The sequence below is a fragment of the Tenebrio molitor genome, chromosome 4, assembly GCF_963966145.1.
Source record: "Tenebrio molitor chromosome 4, icTenMoli1.1, whole genome shotgun sequence".
Lineage (NCBI taxonomy): Eukaryota > Metazoa > Arthropoda > Insecta > Coleoptera > Tenebrionidae > Tenebrio > Tenebrio molitor.
The window spans coordinates 22,829,070-22,850,212 of record NC_091049.1 but is presented as its reverse complement, the minus strand read 5'-3'; the positions used below and the strand labels follow the sequence as shown (position 1 = coordinate 22,850,212).

The 21,143-nt window shown below is 34.6% G+C and overlaps 2 protein-coding genes across 2 annotated transcripts in view; both read left to right on the top strand.

Annotated features, from left to right (window-relative positions):
• The window catches only part of LOC138129408 (uncharacterized), a 202,861-nt gene that overhangs the window by 18,067 nt on the left and 163,651 nt on the right, over window positions 1–21,143 (top strand). Inside the window, 17 exon segments of the mRNA XM_069045700.1 lie at window positions 3,573–3,651; window positions 3,703–3,999; window positions 4,915–5,015; window positions 5,067–5,238; window positions 5,293–5,613; window positions 5,667–5,891; window positions 5,946–6,071; window positions 6,129–6,503; window positions 6,557–6,749; window positions 6,808–6,893; window positions 7,954–8,112; window positions 8,171–8,275; window positions 8,336–8,497; window positions 8,641–8,844; window positions 9,431–9,672; window positions 9,727–9,892; window positions 11,728–12,126. Of these exon segments, the coding sequence (XP_068901801.1) occupies window positions 3,573–3,651; window positions 3,703–3,999; window positions 4,915–5,015; window positions 5,067–5,238; window positions 5,293–5,613; window positions 5,667–5,891; window positions 5,946–6,071; window positions 6,129–6,503; window positions 6,557–6,749; window positions 6,808–6,893; window positions 7,954–8,112; window positions 8,171–8,275; window positions 8,336–8,497; window positions 8,641–8,844; window positions 9,431–9,672; window positions 9,727–9,892; window positions 11,728–12,126 (3,412 nt within the window).
• On the top strand, window positions 14,275–19,949 carry LOC138129334 (probable multidrug resistance-associated protein lethal(2)03659). Its single transcript, XM_069045623.1, has 7 exons — window positions 14,275–14,860; window positions 14,915–15,148; window positions 15,201–15,631; window positions 16,004–16,160; window positions 16,688–18,336; window positions 18,387–18,617; window positions 18,668–19,949. The coding sequence occupies exons 1-7, from the start codon at window positions 14,778–14,780 to the stop codon at window positions 19,600–19,602; spliced, it is 3,720 nt and encodes a 1,239-aa protein (XP_068901724.1). The 5' UTR covers window positions 14,275–14,777; the 3' UTR covers window positions 19,603–19,949.

Genomic DNA, 21,143 nt, shown 5'->3' with positions numbered 1-21,143 from the left:
TATTTTTTCATGTGTACCTAGTACCTACATCACTACAGATGAGTGTGCAACTACTCTCTTAAAACCCTCGTGGATGCTTTCTAAGGCCTTCTAAGCTAATTACAATATGTGGCGGTATTGCACAGCTTTGAAGAAATATTCAAATCTTTTTTTTTTTCGTTGGAGGATATTAGCAATTCTAAAGAATTGAAGTGTTTGGCGGGGTTTGCTTCCAATAACAATTATAAATAAATGAGTGAATTTAAACATTTAATGATTTCTTTGGTGGATGTTTCATTTAAGTTTTGATGGAATGAAATTTGACTTGCGGCCGGTGAATTGAAATTTGACTAATGGATAAATAAATTTATAAAGTACTTACTGCAAAACATATAATCCATGTTTTGAATTGTCTCCTCTGTTAAGGCGGCCTTACACCAAGGCAACAATTGGCAACATGTTAACTGCAACATTTTTTAGTAATGATCGGCAACATTACTAAAAAATGTTGCAGGCAACATGTTGCCAATCCTCGCGAATCCTCAAAGAAACTCTCCGTCAAGTGTAGAATAATATCGGGGAAAGAAAAAACGGAAGATGTCATCAGACTTATGAGAAGCTCTTTTCAATTGTAAACTGTTTTTCAACGATTCGTTTTCCTTGAGGGTGGCTCTGCACCGGTCCACAGCAATTTGAGTACGATGTATACTGTCGGAGCCTCCCTGACTAAGAGGGCCCCCAATAACAAATGATGAATGAAAAGTCTTTTTTCAAACTATTTTGGAAGAGGTCGCTTTGGCGAGAACGCGTTTCCTCAATCGTTAAATGCCAAATTTAAAACAAATTAAGTGGAAACTTTTGAAAAGAAAGCCCAGTTTTTTTTAATAGATGAATCCTCAAAGAAGTGTAAGAAAAGAACTACGAAATTAAATCTTCAAAATAAATAAAAATTAGAGAATCTGAAATACCTATTACCTTCGAATGGGTGTCACCGAGTTGGACCACCATCCCTAATTTGTGTTAATCTGATGGTCGAATTCAACCACTGGCCGCTACCGAAGGGATCTTTCAGGTAGCGATCGAGGGCCAAAGAGATGAAATCATGATTTTTTTTTCAGGTAGATAATATTTACCTTGATGGCACATTCCAATATTGCAAAAATGTTTTTTTATGGTTACAAAAAATAGTCATTATGTATAGTTCATTCTCAAAATATATGCAATTGTATCATTTTATAACACGAACTACGTGTATGTAGCTATCTCTTTTCAACACATGTCAAACAAGTTCGTTGCCTTTGCTCTATGCATCTCACTCTAAACCGTCGATCTGAGTAACATAGAACTATTGACGTGTGTCGGACTCGGGACGGCGTAAGATAAATGCAAAACTGCGCATGCGCATCATCCATAATTATTGGAAAATTGAATAATATTTGGATTATTCAAAGCGATTATTTCGATTCATTCGATGATTGAAATCAAGGCGATCTTCATTTACCAGGCCATGACACTGACCAAGACAGTGTGCTATGGAATGGCCTACCACAGTCTGGCTATGGCTTCACCAACATTTGGTGAAAAAATTCGAAATCCACTAAACCTGTCATTGAATTTGCATTTGTCAAATATGAGTGATCTAATTTTGCGGCAGTTCAAAAATGCATTATCGCATTGTAATATACAGTTTAAATCCACCTTGAGGACAGAAAAATAACGGTGCTCATTAGCATTACTGATACAGGATTAAAAGTAAATATGGTTTGAATCCTAAAATTCATACCTGCTCATTGTTAGCGAAGCACGAAAAAAGAATTACTCGATTAAAATATGTACTTGAATGAAAAACAATAAAAACTGGTGGCATTAGAACAGAGATCATTCTTTCTTTAAAAAACTGTAAAGTTTTTACCACACAAAAACATTTTCACTCACTCTTTCGTTTCAATTGATAAATTATCCCATGAGCGAAGTGTCAAATTAGGGGTTAGAAAAACAAAAATAAAAATATTCGAAATACTGTTTCTAAGAATCGTACAAATTTATCATTAGTTAAGAAAGTGGAAGCAGAAGTAACCGATTTTGATATCAAAGGAGCTGTTAAATTATTGTGTTCGGATGACTGACTCATTAGTCATTAGCTTCATTCAATGAAGATGTTGCCGAGGAATAAAAAAAAACATCCTTCACCATCTCGCGAACTTTTTTCCCAGATGCTGTCAAACCAGGAGACTTTTCTTTAATAGTCAATGTGCAAAACGTTCGACAAGCTATCAATTCCTTTCCAGCAGGCACTCAGAGCTTTAACAAAACTATGCAATTTTATATTGTCTGGCCAACTTCCTTCAGAAATTTGTCATTTATTATATGGTGCGTCTTTATGTGCCTTTCATAAGAAAGATGGAGGAATTAGACCGATCGCTTTAGGAAACTGTTTACGAAGATTGACTTCAAAGCTAACCTGTTCTCAAAGTTGTAATATTGCAAACTCATATTTTTACCATGTAATTCCCAATGCAACATTCAAAAAAATTGCATTGTATATTTACCGTTTATTACATGCAAAAGATAACATACATAATATATCAATTTCAAGGTTTACGAAATGCTTAGAACCTTCGTTATCGCCTTCATGAATATTTCAGATTAACCTAATCTAGGGGCACTGTAAATTAATCTGTGCCATATGTGTAATATGTATAAGAATGATATCGAGAACTTCCTTGTTATTTTATAAATTTAATTTTACTAATATCTAAAACTAATTCCTTGGTGCAAAGAAACAATAGATTTCATTAATGTCATCGGAGAACGACTTATCGCGGAATCAGGGGATTCAAAATCTAAGAAATTCCTTTTTGAGAGGATTTCCCTTGCCATTCAACGTGGAAACGCTGCAAGCATTCGGGTCACTTTTCCAGATTCCGCATTATTATCGGAAATGTTCGCATTGTAAATTAAAAATGTTATTTTATATTAAATTTTAATAAATAATTACTATTTAATTTCGAACTTGATGTCTTGAAGAAAACGGAATCTTTACTTCGGCACTTATGTGCAAGTTGTGTCACCTATTTGTTTATTTTTGATATTATTATCTATCCATTTGTATTTTAACAATCATCCAAATTGCGTTTTAGAAACTTCATTCTGGACGTAACAAATAACCAAAAAACAAAAAGAAAATTATGATAAATGTATTTTTGAAAGTTTAATGCTGTAACATTTTACTGTACTAATACCTATTATTTATGTTCTACTATATCAATAATCTAAGTGTTAACAAAACCTTGACATTAGTATATTCAATAATATTTATTTACATCATAGGAGAAATTTTTGTTCGTTTAAAAAAATTAGATAAGTTATAAAATCAAAATAAGCCATGCTCATAGTATGTAGATTATGATGTTTATTTATGTATGGTTTCTATAGTTTCCATCTTACACTGTAAAAAAATGTATGTAATAATATGGCCCACTACACGCATAGATAACTGTGCGTGAATACCGATTTTTTTGAATCAATTAAAAATATTATACATAATTAAATTCAATGTTATTATTGTTATTATTGATAATTGTAATTTTTAGGGAAGTCATGAAAAAGAAAGTGAAGATCGGGAAAGCAGTACCAAAAAAATATGAAAGAAACGTTTCGTATTTCCAGCTAGTAAGTATTTTCTTGAAATTTGAACATAAACTTATGTAAATTAACTTTTAGTTTCGGTATGCCACATTTCAAGATAAAATTTTTATTGCTTTGGGCACTATATGCGCAGTAGTGTGCGGCATTATCCAACCTTATGTTATGACCCTATTTGGAGATGTTACTGGAGTTATTGTAGAATATGCTGCTGGGATAAATAAAACTAACGATCCTAACGAAACTCAGCTTATAGAAGAAACCCTATATGATGGTATACGTGATTTTGCAATTTACTCCAGTGCCTTAGGAATTCTTATGATCATTACTACTTACCTTGCCGGAGTATTTTTTAGTTATAGCGCCCTAAGACAGGTACTTTTTTTGTTCTTTTTACTTTTTAACAATGTAAAATATCTCAACTAAAAAATAGGCGCTATAAAATTATCAGAATTTCGAAACTATGTACCAGTAGATATTTTATAATTTTATTTCCACCTTCTAAGTTAATGACAGTTTACAGGCATTTGTGGTAACTAAGTAAACAAATTTCACAAAACTTCTGACAGTATTTTTGTTGTTTATCTCAACACCATGACAACGTAGGTATAATTGCCCCACCGCCTTTCATTACAAAATTTTTATAAACATAAATAACAATTAAAAAACGAAATTTAAAGGCCGAAGGTGGAAATAAAGGTTGTATGCAACTCGCTTAGCAATTAATCTTTACCGGGCTTACTGGCCCAGCGAGCCCGTAAAGATTAATTTACTAAGCGCGTCACATAAATAACTTTATTCTATTTTGGTCAATAATCGTCTTTATACGCCCCCAAATGAGGGCATAAATTGGCCTTTATGGCACAGATCTGTCAAAAATCTGCCAAGCAACGGTTGGTTTAATTATTCAAACAATGGTATCAAACATTATTTTATTAAAGAAAATCATACATTATAAATATTTGTTTAAATCTTTTAGAAATTATAAAATAGAATAAAACGTTGTGCGTACCACGGGCATAATTGTCGATTATGGCCCTCGGGAATTTAAAAGCCCTCGTTCCTCGGGCTTTAACAATTCCACCGTGCCATAATCTTCTGATTATGCTCTTAATACCTACATAAATAACTAATAAAATAATCAATTGAAATATTTTCCAAAAATGTTTACCTAGCCAGAATATTTTATAATAATTGTTGTATTGGATAAGTTATATTAGTATACTAAATCCGCCAGAAACGTTAACAAAGAAGATACAAGAGAGTTTTCCATATGCTCTATTTTTTTAGATATTTCATATACGAAAACTAATCTTAAAGAAAACTTTAAATATGGATGTTTCTTGGTATGATCTTAATAAAACTGGAGATTTCGCAACAATTTTTACCGAGTAAAATTCACATACATTTATCTAAGTGCAGGGTAAATTATTTCTTTTTAGTAACTTGTCAAAATTTGAAGAAGGAATAGGAGAAAAAGTAGCCACATTTATATTTTTGGAAAGCATTTTTGTATCAGGTATAATAATGGCTCTTGTATTGGGTTGGAAATTGGCATTAATATGTATAGTCTCGCTTCCAGTATCTTTTGGTGTGACTATGATTGTATCGTGGGTAAATAACACTTTTCATCCAACTTTAATTTATTATGATCGTTATTACTTTCAGTTGTCTATAAAATTCTCCAGACAGGAAATGGAGGCGTATGGAGCTGCAGGAAGCATTGCCGAAGAAGTTTTAAGTTCGGTCAGAACTGTAGTGGCTTTCGATGGCCAAGAAAAAGAAATTACACGTTACGAGAAACATTTGCAAAGTGCTAAAAGGAATAATATCACAAAAAATTTGTTTTCTGGTATTAGCAACGGATTCATGTGGTTTTTTGTCTTTGCTTCGTATGCTTTGTCGTTCTGGTATGGTGTTGGGCTAATATTAGAAGAAAGATATTTACCGAAAGAAGAAATAACTTATACGCCGGCAAACCTGGTGGCCGTATGTCGTACCTTTATCCAAGAGATTTGTTCTTCTTATTGCTCTCATTTAAGGTTTTCTTCTGTACTTTAATTGCTACGTGGAACTTTGGAACAGGCGCTCCATATTTTGAAATATTTGGAACGGCGTGCGGTGCGGCAGCAAAAGTTTTTGAAATTTTAGATACTGAACCACAAATCAATCTTTATAAAAATTTAGGAACGAAACCAAAAACCATGCGAGGAGATATTAGTTTTAAAAATGTCCATTTTCAGTATCCTTCAAGACCGGACGTCAAGGTAAATGCAATATGAAATTTATTAATGAAATTATGTTTTTGTTTGTTTTTATAGATTTTACAAGGTTTCAATTTGGATATAAAATCAGGTGAAACTGTTGCTCTAGTAGGAAGTTCGGGATGTGGCAAATCGACTTGTATCCAACTGATTCAGAGATTTTACGATGCTACCTCAGGCTCTGTAAGCCGCTGTGTTTTTTTATTTTACACGTTTTATAAAATAACTTGTGTTTATTAGGTGACTATCGACGACAACAATATTACGAAGTTAAACTTGACATGGCTGAGAAATAAAATTGGTGTAGTTGGACAAGAGCCAGCACTTTTTGCAGCAACCATCGCTGATAATATAAAATACGGAAATCTATCTGCAACTCAAGACGATATCGAAAAGGTTGCCAAAAAAGCAAACGCACATAACTTCATTAAAAGTTTACCTCGTGGTTACAATACACTTATTGGTGAGAGGGGAGCGCAAATTTCTGGCGGTCAAAAGCAAAGAATTGCCATTGCGAGAGCTTTGATACGTGAACCAAAAATTCTTTTACTTGATGAAGCTACATCAGCTTTGGATACTACCAGTGAAGCTGAAGTACAAGCGGCCCTTGATGCTGTAACATAAAAAATTCAATAACAAAACTTAGTTTCTTATCTTTTTGTTTTTAGATAAGTGGTGAATGCACTACAATTATAGTTGCACATCGACTATCAACGATAAGAAATGCCGATCGAATTGTGGTGATATCTGAAGGAAAAGTGATTGAAGAAGGTAATCATGCTCAGTTAATGGCAGAAAAGGGTGCTTATCACAGTTTGGTAGTATCGCAATGTCTAAGTGAAACCGAAGATCTGTTTACAGGTAATTTTGTTATCAAATATTTTCACGAATCACTCAAGTATTTCTTTATCATATTCAGGAAATAAAGAAGTTTTAAACGGTGTTAGTAATGTGGTAAAAATGTCTGAGACGGCTATGGTTGAAAGTACGTCAGTAGAAAACCTTGTAAGGATTAATTTATTATTGTTATATTGGCCAAATAAAGAATTTATGAACGCACTTGTGTCATCAGACACCTGTTTCCATTATACTAGAGGTCGCCCAGCGCTCGAAATTCGACCGTTATTCATAAAAAATCTAAGTTTGAACGTTATTGAGGTTTTTTTTGTCAAAGAATGTACCTACCTTTATAATCATTGGATTTATTTTTTTTTTGAAATTTGTTCTATTACGCCAGCTGTGAGTGTGTATAATTAGTGAAACAAAAAAACCGGGCTGTTAAAAAATAAATGTTGTCTACTTGCTACAACGTACAACTGACCATTGTGTAAAAACTGGCTGCCTCAATAAGATTCCAAATTTTTCGAATGTTTGTCCTTGGGACTTATTTATTGTCATTGCAAATGCAGGTATGATTGGAAATTGAGTTCTTTGAAAGTTAAATGGTAAAATAGTACCGGATTATGTTAAATTTATACGTGGAATCAAAATTCTCTTATTGCGTGTGGTTTCAGTTAAAACTTCGCAATCAATAGCATTACGATGCATACACTTGATGCGCATTCTTGTTCCATTGACTAATGCTTCCTTTATATTTAAGTTTCTGATCAGTAAAACGATGAAATTAACTCTCAATACTAACCTATGTGGTGGCAAATTCATTCTGCATTTATTCCGCTAATTTTTTAAAGTGTATGAACTTAAGCAATGAATATACATATTTGTAACACATATTATACATAAATTTTATCTTTCTGCACTCCTCCATGTGAACTTTAACTATGCCAAATCTCACACTCCTCTGTGCGCCCAATTTGCTTAAAAAGGGATACAAAGTTTTTTCTTCACGTATTCCCGTATTCATTTAGTGTATGTTACAAATTTTAATAAGACTTTTTGCTAATTTTTTTTTTATAATATGTTGAATAGGTATATGTATTTTGAAATCTACACATACCTACCTAGTTCCACTAACCAAATTATCGTTTGGACATATAGAATTAATTAATTATTGTTTTTTTTTTTGGTACATATTAGTATAAATTGTTTTCATTCTAATTTATAGGATAAAGATGTTCAAGAATCAAGCGGAGGAAGTTCAATAATATCAATATTAAAAGTAAATAGACCTGAGTGGTTATATATATTGGTGGGATGTATTACATCAGTTATCACTGGGTCTGCCCTTCCCGTATATGGTTTAGTTTTCGGTGACATAATTGGAGTCAGTATTTTTGTTAATTTTTATTTTCCTTCTAATTAGAATTTTCATTTTACCTCAGGTTTTAGCAGATGATAATGATTCATACGTTCGAGAACAGAGTAACTTGTTCTCCCTCTATTTTGTCATTATAGGCATTATAACAGGTGTTGCAACTTTTTTCCAGGTTAGTAGATTAATTCGAGTAATTTGAGCACCTAAGTTAAGAGTGATTGTATTTGTGCAGATGTACTTTTTTGCTATTGCCGGAGAGAAATTAACGAAACGACTAAGAGGAAACATGTTTCGAGCTATGTTATCTCAAGAAATGGCTTGGTTTGATCGAAAAGATAATGGTGTCGGAGTATTATGCGCAAAATTATCTGGAGAAGCAGCTAGTGTACAAGGTGTAAGTAGTAGTTGTAGCTTAAGGCAAACTTTATTAAAACTGTCCACTAAATTTTGTCTCTTTTAATTTTATATTTAATTGCAACTTAGTTTTTCTATTTGAACTATGTAATAATTTTATTTATCATAATCTTTTACTTCCAGGCAGCTGGAATTCGAATTGGAACAGTATTAAACTCTCTTTCAACATTTATTATAGCCAACACAATAGCTCTTTACTTTGAATGGAAATTAGCATTAGTATTAATGTCTCTCTCGTCAATCATTTTGTTGTCTGTTTACTTCGAACAAAAATTTACACAGGGCGATTCCCAAGTAAATCAAAAATTTTTAGAGAATTCTGCAAAAGTAAGTAACAGTATTCTTTTGATACTCACGTTATACAGGGTGATTTATAATAGGTGTAAAAAACTTTGACATCGTGTTCGGCTAGTCATTTTAAGAAAAAAATGTTATATTAATATAGGTGCTATTTTGTTTATTTACAGAACTACATCAGATTTAAAATGTATTGAAATAATTTATTAAATTACATACAATTGTAAAATGTAATAGCCGTGGAAATATTTATAACTAGTTGATGGCTGTCAAAATGAATGAATTTACTTTAGCTGGCTATGCAGATATTGTTTATCTGTATGGGTGTTGTGATGATAACGGTCTTAAGATGTCTAGAGAGTATCGCCGACGATTTACTGACACACGTTAAGCTTCACACAGAGTTTTCGTTATAGGCAATATTTTTCTTTGATAGTGATTAATTTTTCTAGTTATCTATTTTTAAAAATTATATTTGAATAATAATTATTATTTCAATAAAATTTAAATCTGATCTGTAACTACATAACATTTTTTTCTTAAAATGACTTCCCGAACAAGATGTCAAAGTTTTTTTACATCTGTTATAAATCACCCTGTATATTTATACCTTTAGATAGCAGTTGAAGCAATTGGAAACATCAGGACAATAGCATCTTTGGGTTGTGAACAAGTATTTTACGAAAATTATGTGACCGAACTAACATCATATGTAAAAAATGTAAAGAAGCAAATGCATTTTAGATCTGTTGTAATGGGTGTTGCACGAAGTGTAATGCTTTTTGCGTATGTTGTTGGCGTGGGATATGGTGCAACTCTGATGATAACTGCAAATCTTGATTATGGAGTGGTTTTTAAGTAAAAACATTTTTTAGTACTCAAGGTATTTCGCCTAATTTATTTTTATTAAAGAGTGTCGGAAACTGTAATAATTGGCTCATGGTCTATTGGCGCCGCATTTTCCTTTTCTCCAAACTTTCAGCAGGGTTTAATGGCAGCGGATCGTATTTTTGCGTTACTGAGAAGAGTTCCTGAAGTTAAAAACGTTTCCCAGCCTTTGTATCTACACCGCAATGATGTAAGTAACATAGTTCAGCAGTACCTACTTTTCTTTACAACATTACAGTTAAAGTTGGCATCCAAAACATACTTTACGACAGAATTTAAATTATTGCCTTTGCTGATAATACAACAACAAAACAAAATGCTTTATTTTGCCCTACGGGCTCTCGGATTCCTGATTACAAAACATTAACATAAAAATAACAATTTATTCTTCTCCCTCCCTCCTCTCGTTCTCTATTCTTTCTCTCCTCTTCCTTACTCTTTCATCCATCTCCCTGCCGTCTTCGCTCCATATTTCTCCCCATTCCCTTCTCTTTCTCTCTCACATTTCGCCGCATGTGTTCGATCTTCTCACTGTCCTCGCGTCACCTCCTGCACCTTCTCTCTCTCTTCTCCTTCCTTCCCATTCCTGTTCTCTCTCTCCTCGTCCCCACCTCTGCAACCCGCTATCATTTTCCTCTCTCACACACACTCTCTTCCCTCCCTATTGTATTTCGATTCTCTTATTCTCTCTCTTCTCTCTTACTTTTCTGTGTCTTTGTCCCTCTACCTTTTTATTCACCTTCTCCTTGTACATTTTCTCGCCGAGTCGTCTTCTTATTCTCTCCTTCTTCTAGCAAATTTTCTTCAGTTTTTCCTGTCTCTTATCCCATCTAAACCAGTCCCCGTTTATCTGTATTTTCCTGTATCCTATTTTCACCCTTTTTCCTCTATCTCTCTCCTCTCTGGCCAACTCTCTTAACTTCTTTTGTGTTTCCCTTTCTTCTTTTGTCAAATCGTCATCTATATACATCCTCTCACCTTTTTTTTCCTTTAACTTACTCTTACTTAGCATTATGTTCTTCTTCTGCTCCCAATTTTCTATTTTTGCCAGCATCATCTTATCTTTATTTATTTTAAATGCTTCCTTTACGTTCACTTTCACCCCTATCTCCCTTTCTAACCATTCTTCCACCCCCCTCTCTACATTTCCACTTATTGCTCCTATTCCAGTTATTATAACATTATTCTTCCTCTCCTTCTTTTCTCTTTGTTCCATATTTTCCTCTATCATTTCCATCCTTTTCATCCAATCTGCCTTCTCCAACTGCCCTTTTTCTTCTCTTCCTCTCATCTCCTCTCTCACTGTCGCTAATTCTTTCCTTAGCTCCCCATTCTCCTCTCTCACTGCCGCTAATTCCTTTCTTAGTGTTTTGATCTCCTCTCTCATCTCTCTTATCATGGTTGTTTTCATTTCCTTATCCATTTCCTTGCCTTGATTTTCTTCTTGGCTTCTATTTGGTGATCTTCTCGTTCTGGAACTATTTCTGAGTGGGTTCTTGCCTTCTTTCGACGTTCTACCCTCTTCTCTTTCTCTCTTGCTGCTTTCTTTCCTTACTTCTGACGATTTCAGCATGTCCTCTCTTTCTTGCTCTCCCTCCTTCTCTCTCGCTGCCGCTAATTCCTTTCTTCGTGCTCTGCTCTCCTCTACTATTCCCGCCACATCCTCTTTTATCTCTCTGAGCACTGTTTCTATTTTCTCCTCTATTTCTTTGCTTTGATTTCTTTCTTCGCCTCTACTTGGGGATCTTTCGGTTCTGGAACTCTTTCTGAATGGGTTCAGACCTTCTTCCGACATCCTACCCTCTTCTCTTTCTCTCTTGCTGCTTTCTTTCCTTGCTTTCGGCGATTTCGGCATGCCCTCTATTTCTTGCCCGCTGTCTTCTCCTTATCACCTCTCACTCACTCGTCGTTGTTTACGTTTGCTATCGCTGCACTTTTTCCACGTCTGCTCGCTATCGCTGCCAAACCAGGAATCAGCCTTTGCTGATAATAAAAATGCATTAATTACACAAATATTTATTTCAGGTGAAAGGAGACATAAAATATACCAATGTATATTTTACATATCCTACCCGACCAACAGTTTCAGTACTTAATGGATTAAATATGAACATTTTACATGGCAAAACTGTAGCTTTAGTGGGGTCCAGTGGTTGTGGCAAATCGACAATTATTCAACTACTGGAACGCTTTTACGATCCAACCAATGGAGAAGTTTCACTCGAACGTGAAGATATGAAAAATGTGGATATAAATAATTTAAGATCACATCTAGGTATTGTGTCACAAGAACCCAATCTATTTGATCGAACAATTGCTGAAAATATTGCTTACGGAGCAAATAACCGAACAGTTAGTATGGATGAAATAGTTGAAGCTGCAAAATCAGCAAACATACATAATTTCATTTCATCACTTCCATTGGTGAGTAAAACAAATGTTTTTGATATTTTTATTGTTCATCTTGAAAACATAAAGGGTTATGAAACATCCTTGGGAAGCAAAGGAACGCAATTCTCGGGAGGTCAAAAGCAAAGGGTCGCTATTGCTCGAGCTTTAATTAGAAATCCCCGCATTCTTCTTTTGGACGAGGCAACCTCTGCACTAGACAATGAAAGCGAAAAGGTATTAAATTAAAAGACTTTTAAATAAATAAATGTATAACAAATACTTTATTTCTACAGATTGTGCAAGAAGCACTTGACAATGCTAAGCAAAATAGAACTTGCATTACAATCGCGCACAGATTGACTACAATTCAAGATGCTGACGTCATTTGTGTTTTGAATGAAGGAACTGTAGCTGAAATGGGTAAACACCCTGAATTGTTGGAAAAGAAGGGTTTATATTACGAATTTTATAAGTTACAAGCAGGTCAAAAATAATCTACAACAACGTTTTTCATAAATTAATACCGATTTGATTTTGGAATCGGTTGGATAAATAAATGTTTATTATACAAATTTCGTTCATTTATTCCTTTAGGCAACCTTGCAGAACTTATTTTTCTGTCTGTCTACGTCATTAAACACCAATTTTACAATGTAATTTCCCCTAATTTATGCTGCAAAGTAAAAAACACACGGGAAATACCGATTTTGAGGCTACGAGTACTTTGCTCTTAAGTTGCATCCAAATTTGTTTTGGCGCCCGTGAGCTTAAATAAATTCCGTAGAATTTGTATCATGCTTTGGGCATGATTAATTTCAAGTTTTGTACAAATCAGCTTACTAGAATTTCAATTTTAATTTTATAGAAATTATGTCGAATCCGATCCCAATTATAAGTACATTTTTTATAGTTTTAGGGCCGGTTTATTCACTTTAAGTAACTTTATTCGAACGGTAATTACCATGGATCTACCAATAACAGATTCTAAATCATAGCAACTACTGCTCAGATAAATTTACTTCAAGGTGAATAAACCGGGCCTTAATCGTTCCCTTCACTGTTAAACATTAGCATTATGTTAATATATTCTAATGCGATACATTTTGTGCGTCATAGCTTTTAAATGTTTTTCGCACCACCACTACGTAAAACAAACTTTACATTACTGTTATAAACATGAATATAATAGATATTTATGTATCAAGGCCAAAAAGTTCATCTTTTTGGCTGAGGTGGACATTAATTTTTTTAGGCGACCACAGGAACTACAAAGCAAAGGATATCATTGGAAAATTACAAATTTATTTTGTATCTACTTTTTAACGATTTTTTTATAGTATTTTTCATCAAATTGCCAACAAAATGAGAAATTAACTACGGGGTGATCAAATAGGACTGTTTAAGTTGGTAACACTGAATTGTATTTTAAATTGTATAACAGGAGTAACTTTCGGTTGTTGATGGCTTGTCGTTGTTAATGCTATACCTACATCAGATATTTGTCAAATAAACCAACAAAACATACCCGGTTGCAGTGTTATAAATAACCGAAATATAAAATTTTCTTAATTGTACTGCCAACTTAAACAGTCCTTTTTGATCACCCGGTATTTGCAGTACAATTACTTATTTACATAAGAAATTTATGGTGACAATTATTGCGATTATCATCTGGGATGTCCGGCGGCATATTAGACATTAGACATCACTTTGACTGTTGTATTAGACATTTGTTTTCAGTCGGTTTACTCGGTTTTATCGGTTTCGTCGATAACTTACTAAACAGACCAACAGATGGGGCCACGCGCCACGCTATGGTCAGAAAAAAAGTGCGTCCGAAAAAGTACGTACGAAAAGGAGTTACTTCTCGTCCGCATGGGAGTACGTAAAATTACCTTTTTCATTAAGGGTGTCTAAAAAGTAAATTATATGGTGCGATCGAAAAAAAATCAAGTAAACCAGTTGAGTTGGCCGTTCTAGTTTATTACGTTGCTGTTATCAAAGATACATATTTAACTCCTCTAATCTCTTATAGACAGTCTGTTGTCAAATACAGCAATAATAAAAGCTAATTTCATATTCCAAAAAAGTCTGCAGTATACGTTTACTACGTCAGTTAATGGTAATTTAAAATTTAAGTGCTTATTTTTTGAAGGTTTCGAAATGAACACTGCGAAAACCTTATCGCATTGAAATGTATTTTATCTGTCTAATTTTGCTGTTATTAAGGTCAGGAGTACTTTGCTTTTATCGCCTTGGCTTTTTGAGTCTTTTTCAACCACCCGAAACGAACAAACGACAAAAACAGCATTCCAGAAATAAAGCTTTCTCTCTTTGGGGTTGGAAGCTGTTCTTCAAAAATAATTTGATTGGCGACAACCTTTATCTAAATTCTTTGCAACACAACTCTAAATCATTGGGGATGATTTTGAGAAGAAATACTAAGAACATTTCTACGAAACGTTGTCGTTATTTGATAGAATCTTTGATTTAAGAATTCTCCTCGTTTATGATGTTTTAGTGCTTGTGCTGGAGTTCAGTGTCTCGTTAAGTGAAGTTTTCAGATGTGTTTTGCGTTTAAAAAACTTCTTGAGTACTCAACAAAACTGCTTTCTGGTTGTCATTTCGACCTTTTGGAACTTGTCTTTGCTGACAAACCGCTGTTTTGGGGCAAAGTTTAAAAAATGCAAAATTCCGAAAGCATTCAAATAAATAGAAAAGTCCATCCGAAGGAGAGAACAAATTTGCTGTCACGTTTTTTGTTTTGGTGATTTTTAAAATTTTATCATGGAATTTTACCTTCAACTCATCAAATTTTCAGTTGGCAGTTGCCCATAATCTTCAAATATTATAAAAAAGAGTTCACCGAAGAAAATCTTTACCCAAACCTTGCCAAGCACAGTTCTGAAAACCTTGGAAATGAACTGGAGGAGAAATGGCAAGAGGAAGAGAATTCTCGCAAAAGTCCTTCTCTACTAAGGGCATTGTACAGAATGTTTGGCCGCGAATTTATGTTTCAAGGTGCTGTGTTGCTGGTACTGGACTTTGTTGTCACGTATGTTAGAATGTTGTAACTTTCTCGAATACAAAAATATTTCCAATTTTAGATTTTTGCAACCGTTGTGTTTGAAACGATTTTTAGAGTATTACAATTCGCAACCGAAAAGAACCACAAAACAACAAGCGTGTATGTTTGCTTTGGCAATTGTATCATTGAACCTTGTACGACTTTTGTATACCCACCTGTTACATTTGGAATTCGCCTCTCTGGGGATGAGGGTGCGCGTTGCCTGTTCTTCCCTCATGTACAGAAAATACATGAAACTGAAAAGAGAGACTTGTCAAAACTTCACTTTGGGCCAAATGGTTAATTTATTATCCAACGACGTTGAGCGATTTCAGGATGTATTTAACTTTTTGCATCACGCCTGGATCGGTCCTCTTAAGCTTGTGGTAGGACTGTATTATTTTGACGTCATTTTGGGACATACTGCTATGAGCGGATTTTTGATTGTAATTCTGTTTATTATTATGCAAGGTAAACACCGTTCACGTTGTTTTGGCATAATGACAGGCCATTATTTATTTTTTTAACGTTGGACACACTGTTTGATTTCCGTCACTAAAGTCACTGAGATGCTGACCTATCAAAATGAACATAACATGTTGCTGAATTTCTCGCGATGTCTGAGTCTTCTTCTACTGCAAACTAGTAAATTTGACAACAATGCGCTAGACATTGACGCTGTTTTTAACCTCAAACTTAAAACAAAAACGTAACCTAATTCAACAAACAGCTTTACTACCAAATTAAATGCACAATTTTCATGGCCTTCCATTATTCCAAAACCACGTGAATGCATTTTATGTAGCTTTCGGTGGTTCGATTTTATTACAAGATTTATTTCAGTTTGTACGATTAATCACATCGCGCATCAGAGACTGAGTGTTGCTCGAAAAACTGATCACAGAATTCGCTTAATGAACGATATCATCTGTGGAATTCAAATTATCAAATTGTATACTTGGGAAAAACCTTTTGCCCAGCTGGTTGACCTTTCTAGGAAGTAAGTTAGTATTCTCATACCATTTTTTTTTCTTATCTGAATCTGTTTAATTAGTTTTTTTCTGAGTCTAAACCAGTTTCTTTGTGAAACGGCACTGATCACTCGTGAAATACCCTGAATAGTTCAGTTGGCAATTTCTTTAAAATTTCAATTATCAGATGTCAGTCTTAAAAGTTAGGTTAGTGATTTTGAGAACGTTAAAATCTTGATTTTCATAAAGGTGTGCGTTATGTGTGACTTGTCGGTTGTAAAACAATCATGAGGAGCTCCAATCGTATTTACGAACTAGAGTAAATGTTCGAAATGTCTGCCTTCAGCTTCCAAACATAATGCTACTCTCTTCGCTTTATGTTTTCAAATGACCTTCGCAAAGTCGGGACATCAATTAAATTGCAGTTATCAGTAATTATTTGCATTAATTCGGGAATTGCGCCAAGCCTGTTTTTGAATCATAGCCGGATAATTGTGCAATTTAACAAATCACCCTGTATATTTCCTAACACTTGAGCTCTTTGTTTTTTTTTCAGGATGGAAATTGCACAAATTATCAAAGCCAATCTCCTCCGAATCACCAACTTCAGTTTTTGTCTATACCTAGACAAAATTACGATTTACTTTTGTGTTTTGACCACTCTGCTTACTAAGTCGCCTTTAACCGCTCAGTATTTCTTCGTCTTATTCAACTTCTTCCGAAACTTGAATATCACAGTAACGAAACGTTTGATATTTGGTTTGATTTATTCCGCAGAAGCCAAAAGTTCGCTTAATCGAATTGAGAAATTTTTACTCTGCGAACAGCAAGAACTCCGACGCTTTGGAAAGACGAAAGAAAGATACAACCAGTTTGTCAACAATTCTTTGTCCACGTCGCGCCCACCAGGACTTTACATCAAACTCATTTCAGTAAAACTTGGGAAAAATATAATTTTAAACGACGTCAGCTTGACAGTTCTTCCTGGAGAATTGACAGGCATTGCAGGAGGAGCCGGTAGTGGGAAATCAACACTCCTCCAGGTTATTCTGAAGGAAATTGAGCCAACTGAAGGAACAGTTGATGTCCAAGGAACATTGTCGTTTTCTCCACAAGAAGCTTGGATTTTTTCGGCCAGTATCAGACAAAATATTCTGTTCGGTCAAGAGATGGATCTAGACAAGTACCAAAAAGTGATGAGGGTGTGTGCTTTGGAAGAAGACTTGTCCATTTTTCCTCACGGTGACCAAACACTGGTGGGAGAGAGAGGTGTGATGTTGAGTGGAGGTCAGAAAGCTAGAATCAGCTTGGCTAGAGCTGTTTACAGAGACGCTGACATCTACCTTCTGGACGATCCTTTGTCGGCGGTTGACGCTCACGTAGCTGAACACATCTTCAACGAATGCATTTTGAACCATTTGAAAAATAAGTGTGTCGTGTTGGTCACCCACCAGCTAAAATTCCTCTCAAAAGTCAACAAAGCGTACCTCATTGAAAACGGAAAACTGAGAGCTGGTGAAATTACTGACAAATTTAAAAAACTGGCATACGATAATGAAATCCAAACAATCGCCTTGAAAAAATTTGATGCAGTTTCTGAAGTCAAGGAGCATCGCAGTTTAGAGGCAAATTCCCAAAATATGTACATAAAATATTGTTTTGCTGGTCCTTGCGTGATGTCTCTTTTTGTCTTATTCATGTTGAGTTTTATTCAAATTTTAAACAGCGGTGCCGACTTGTTTGTGGCATTTTGGCTTGACCTAATAGAATATCCAAATCATTCTAGTTTGGATTTGTCAGCTGAAACATTTTTGTACATATATACCATTCTTATCATAATTGTTGTGGTACTAATTCATTTATTAGATTTCTTCTACGTAAAATACTGTGCGAAAATTTCGAAAAAATTCCATCAAGCATTGGTCCAAGCAATTCTTGCGGTACCGATAAAATTTTTCAACGACCATTCTTCCGGAAGAATTTTAAATAGATTTTCTAAAGATATGGGATGCGTCGATCAAATGATCCCAGGAGTTTTATTTGAAGTCATAACTATCATGTTTTATGTAATTGGCATTTGTGTCGTTATCTCTATTTTGAACTACTGGCTAATATTGCCAACCCTAGGACTGATTGTGTTTTTTTATACGTTTGCACATTTCTTCAAACCTATCAATAAGAGTATTCGAAGAACCGAAGGAGTCGGTAAGTTCTTTGACAGTCAGCTATCTTTGAAACCATTTTATACGTTTCAGTAAGAAGTCCAATTCTGAACCATTTGGTGACTTCGGTGCGAGGACTAACAACTGTTAGAGCTTTCAATGCTCAAAAATGTTTGCAACAGGAATTTGACCACCACCAAGACCTCCACACTTCCGCTTTTTACTTGCTAAAAGCAATTATTTTTACTTTTACTTTTTGGGTTGACGTAATATGTGTAGTATACATGGCTGTTATTATTTTCAGTTATCTTCACTTTGAAACTAGTAAGTTTGATTGGTGTTGTCGAAACCCAAAAAGATAATTTCTTTTTTAGAAACCTCTGCAGCGATTGCAGGTTTAGCAATAACTTTGTCACTCGATCTGATGGCAATGGCTCAAGGAGGGATGAAAATCTGGAGTGATGTGGACGCTTACATGACTTCAGCAGAACGAGTTCTGGAATATACTGACCTCACTCCTGAAGAAGACAACGGAAGTTTTGTGCCACAAGACGCGTGGCCTCAAGAGGGAAACATCGATTTCAAATATGTGACCATGCAATATTCTCCTGAGAAACCGATGGTCCTCAACCAAATATGTTTCACTGTCAAATCCGGAGAGAAAGTAGGAATTGTTGGTAGAACTGGAGCTGGAAAGACGTCTCTCGTCTCTGCTTTGTTTCGCTTGTTTCATTTTGAAGGTACCATCTTGATCGATGGAGTCGACACCAAATCGGTACCGCTTCAAACTCTTCGTGCGAAGATCTCCATCATTCCTCAAGATCCAGTTTTGTTTATTGGATCTTTGCGCAAGAACCTGGATCCATTTGGTCAACACAGTGACTGTGAAATTTGGGAGGCTTTGGAGGATGTCCAGATGAAAAACTTGATCGCTGGTCTGCCTTTGGGTTTGGAAACTACAGTGATCGAAGGAGGAAATAACTTCAGTGTGGGACAAAAGCAGTTGCTGTGTTTAGTACGAGCCATTTTACGAAACACTAAGATCATCGTTTTGGATGAAGCTACTGCTAGTATTGACTTGGAAACAGATGAACTGATACAATTTACGATTAGAAAAAGATTCAAGGAGTGCACGGTTTTGACCATAGCGCATCGTCTGAATACTGTTATGGATTCGGACAAGATTTTGGTAATGGATTCTGGACGGGTTGCGGAATTTGGAGAGCCGCAGCAGCTTCTGCAAAATACAGATGGATTTTTTTACAGCTTGGTGACTAGAAATTCTAATAAAGACCTACACAACATGTGAAGCCAAAAACATTATCTGGTCCAAGACAAAAATTGCATTGTTGCAATAAGATGCAACACAACCAGGACATATAAAATGTAGGAATCAAAAATTTAGTAAAGGATGTTACAAATTTTCTGTAATAAAATTCTATCGTTGTCTTCGTTATTTCTTATTAGACACTTGTTTTTTTGTTTCACATGAGGGTATTAGTGCTGTAATATTTTTTTTTGTACTCAGCCTCAAAATCGGTATTTCCCGGGTTGTCCTTGGAGTGCGGAAACAACGATTTCCCGCACGCCTTGTTTTTTTACTTTCCAACCAGAAATCAAAGGAGATTACATTGTAAGGTTGGTATTTAATAATGTAGACAGACGGAAACGTCAATTCATTTTAAACAAAATGGACGTTTCGTCATATTTACAATTGTAAAATTAATTTTCATCAACACAAAAAATAAGCAATCAAAAAGGTAAGAGAATAACAGGGGAAGAATTTGTTCAACGTGTTGTGTGATCGTAGTAGACGGCACTCTACTACTAGTGTCTAGTGGAAGGTGCTACCAACCCAATAGCAAAAAATTACCAATGTTAAATGATTTTTAATTTTATTTTTAAATATATTTGAATTATTCGTTACAAAAAATATTGTACTTACCTTTTGCGGGAAGAAATTTTCCGCGTTCGCACTAATGCAGCACTCCCTGCGCATGCGTTAGGTAAATAACTATTTTGGCCTCCTCAAATGACATGTTTACACATTTTGAACAGCTACGGTATCTTGATTTCTACACACTAACCAAACTATCTGTCATTTTACCGCACGGAGTGTATAAAATAACACGAAAATTTTAAGCTTACATACAAATGTCGAAACTTCAACGTCAAAAGACGTTGCCAATGGTTTTAGTTTGTGCCGAAATAGAAAATCATAATTATTACCTTAATGATTTTCTAATATTTTTCCAATAATGTAATTTTAATGGATGAAACATGTTTATGCTTCTTACACGTTCTCAATCAATTATTATTCTATTAGGTTAACGTTTTTTACATAAAATAGAGAGAAATGAGCCGTGTACTTTCATTCTTTCTTCACAAATTGCGACATATTTAATAAAGTGAAGTTTATCATTTGGTAACATTATTTTGTTTCACTACATTTTTAACTTGACCTTAAACCTGCATTTTTTGATGATTCTTTTCGTTCTAGAATTAATATTATATTTTAATTGGAAAGAATTAGAGTTAGTATTGATGAGTCGCTAAATATTATTTTTATTTGATTGAATATTCCAAGGGCCTGGATGGGACCGCTGAATAAAAATTTGTTGTTTTTTCATTAATTTCGAAGAAAGCTCCTTAAAAATCTTTTATTGCTTCTGAAAATATTTGTCAAATTACTGCCGCGGACTAATCTTTTAAAGTAATTACTTAATTAGGTACTGAAAATAATGAAACTCGTAGGTAAAAGCTAATTGCCAATATAGTTTAATAGTTATTATTTACATAAAAGTCAGGAAAATCTCACATTACTGAAGCGGAGCTAAATTGAAATAGGAG

What these genes read in the sequence shown, in the direction of transcription:
- LOC138129334 (XM_069045623.1), top strand. Translation starts at nt 14,778, where the DNA reads ATGCAAAATTCCGAAAGCATTCAAATAAATAGAAAAGTCCATCCGAAG. An exon ending in TCTGTTTATTATTATGCAAG is followed by an intron (nt 15,632 to 16,003) that starts GTAAACACCGTT and finishes GATTTATTTCAG; the next exon opens with TTTGTACGATTAATCACATC. An exon ending in TCGAAGAACCGAAGGAGTCG is followed by an intron (nt 18,337 to 18,386) that starts GTAAGTTCTTTG and finishes TATACGTTTCAG; the next exon opens with TAAGAAGTCCAATTCTGAAC.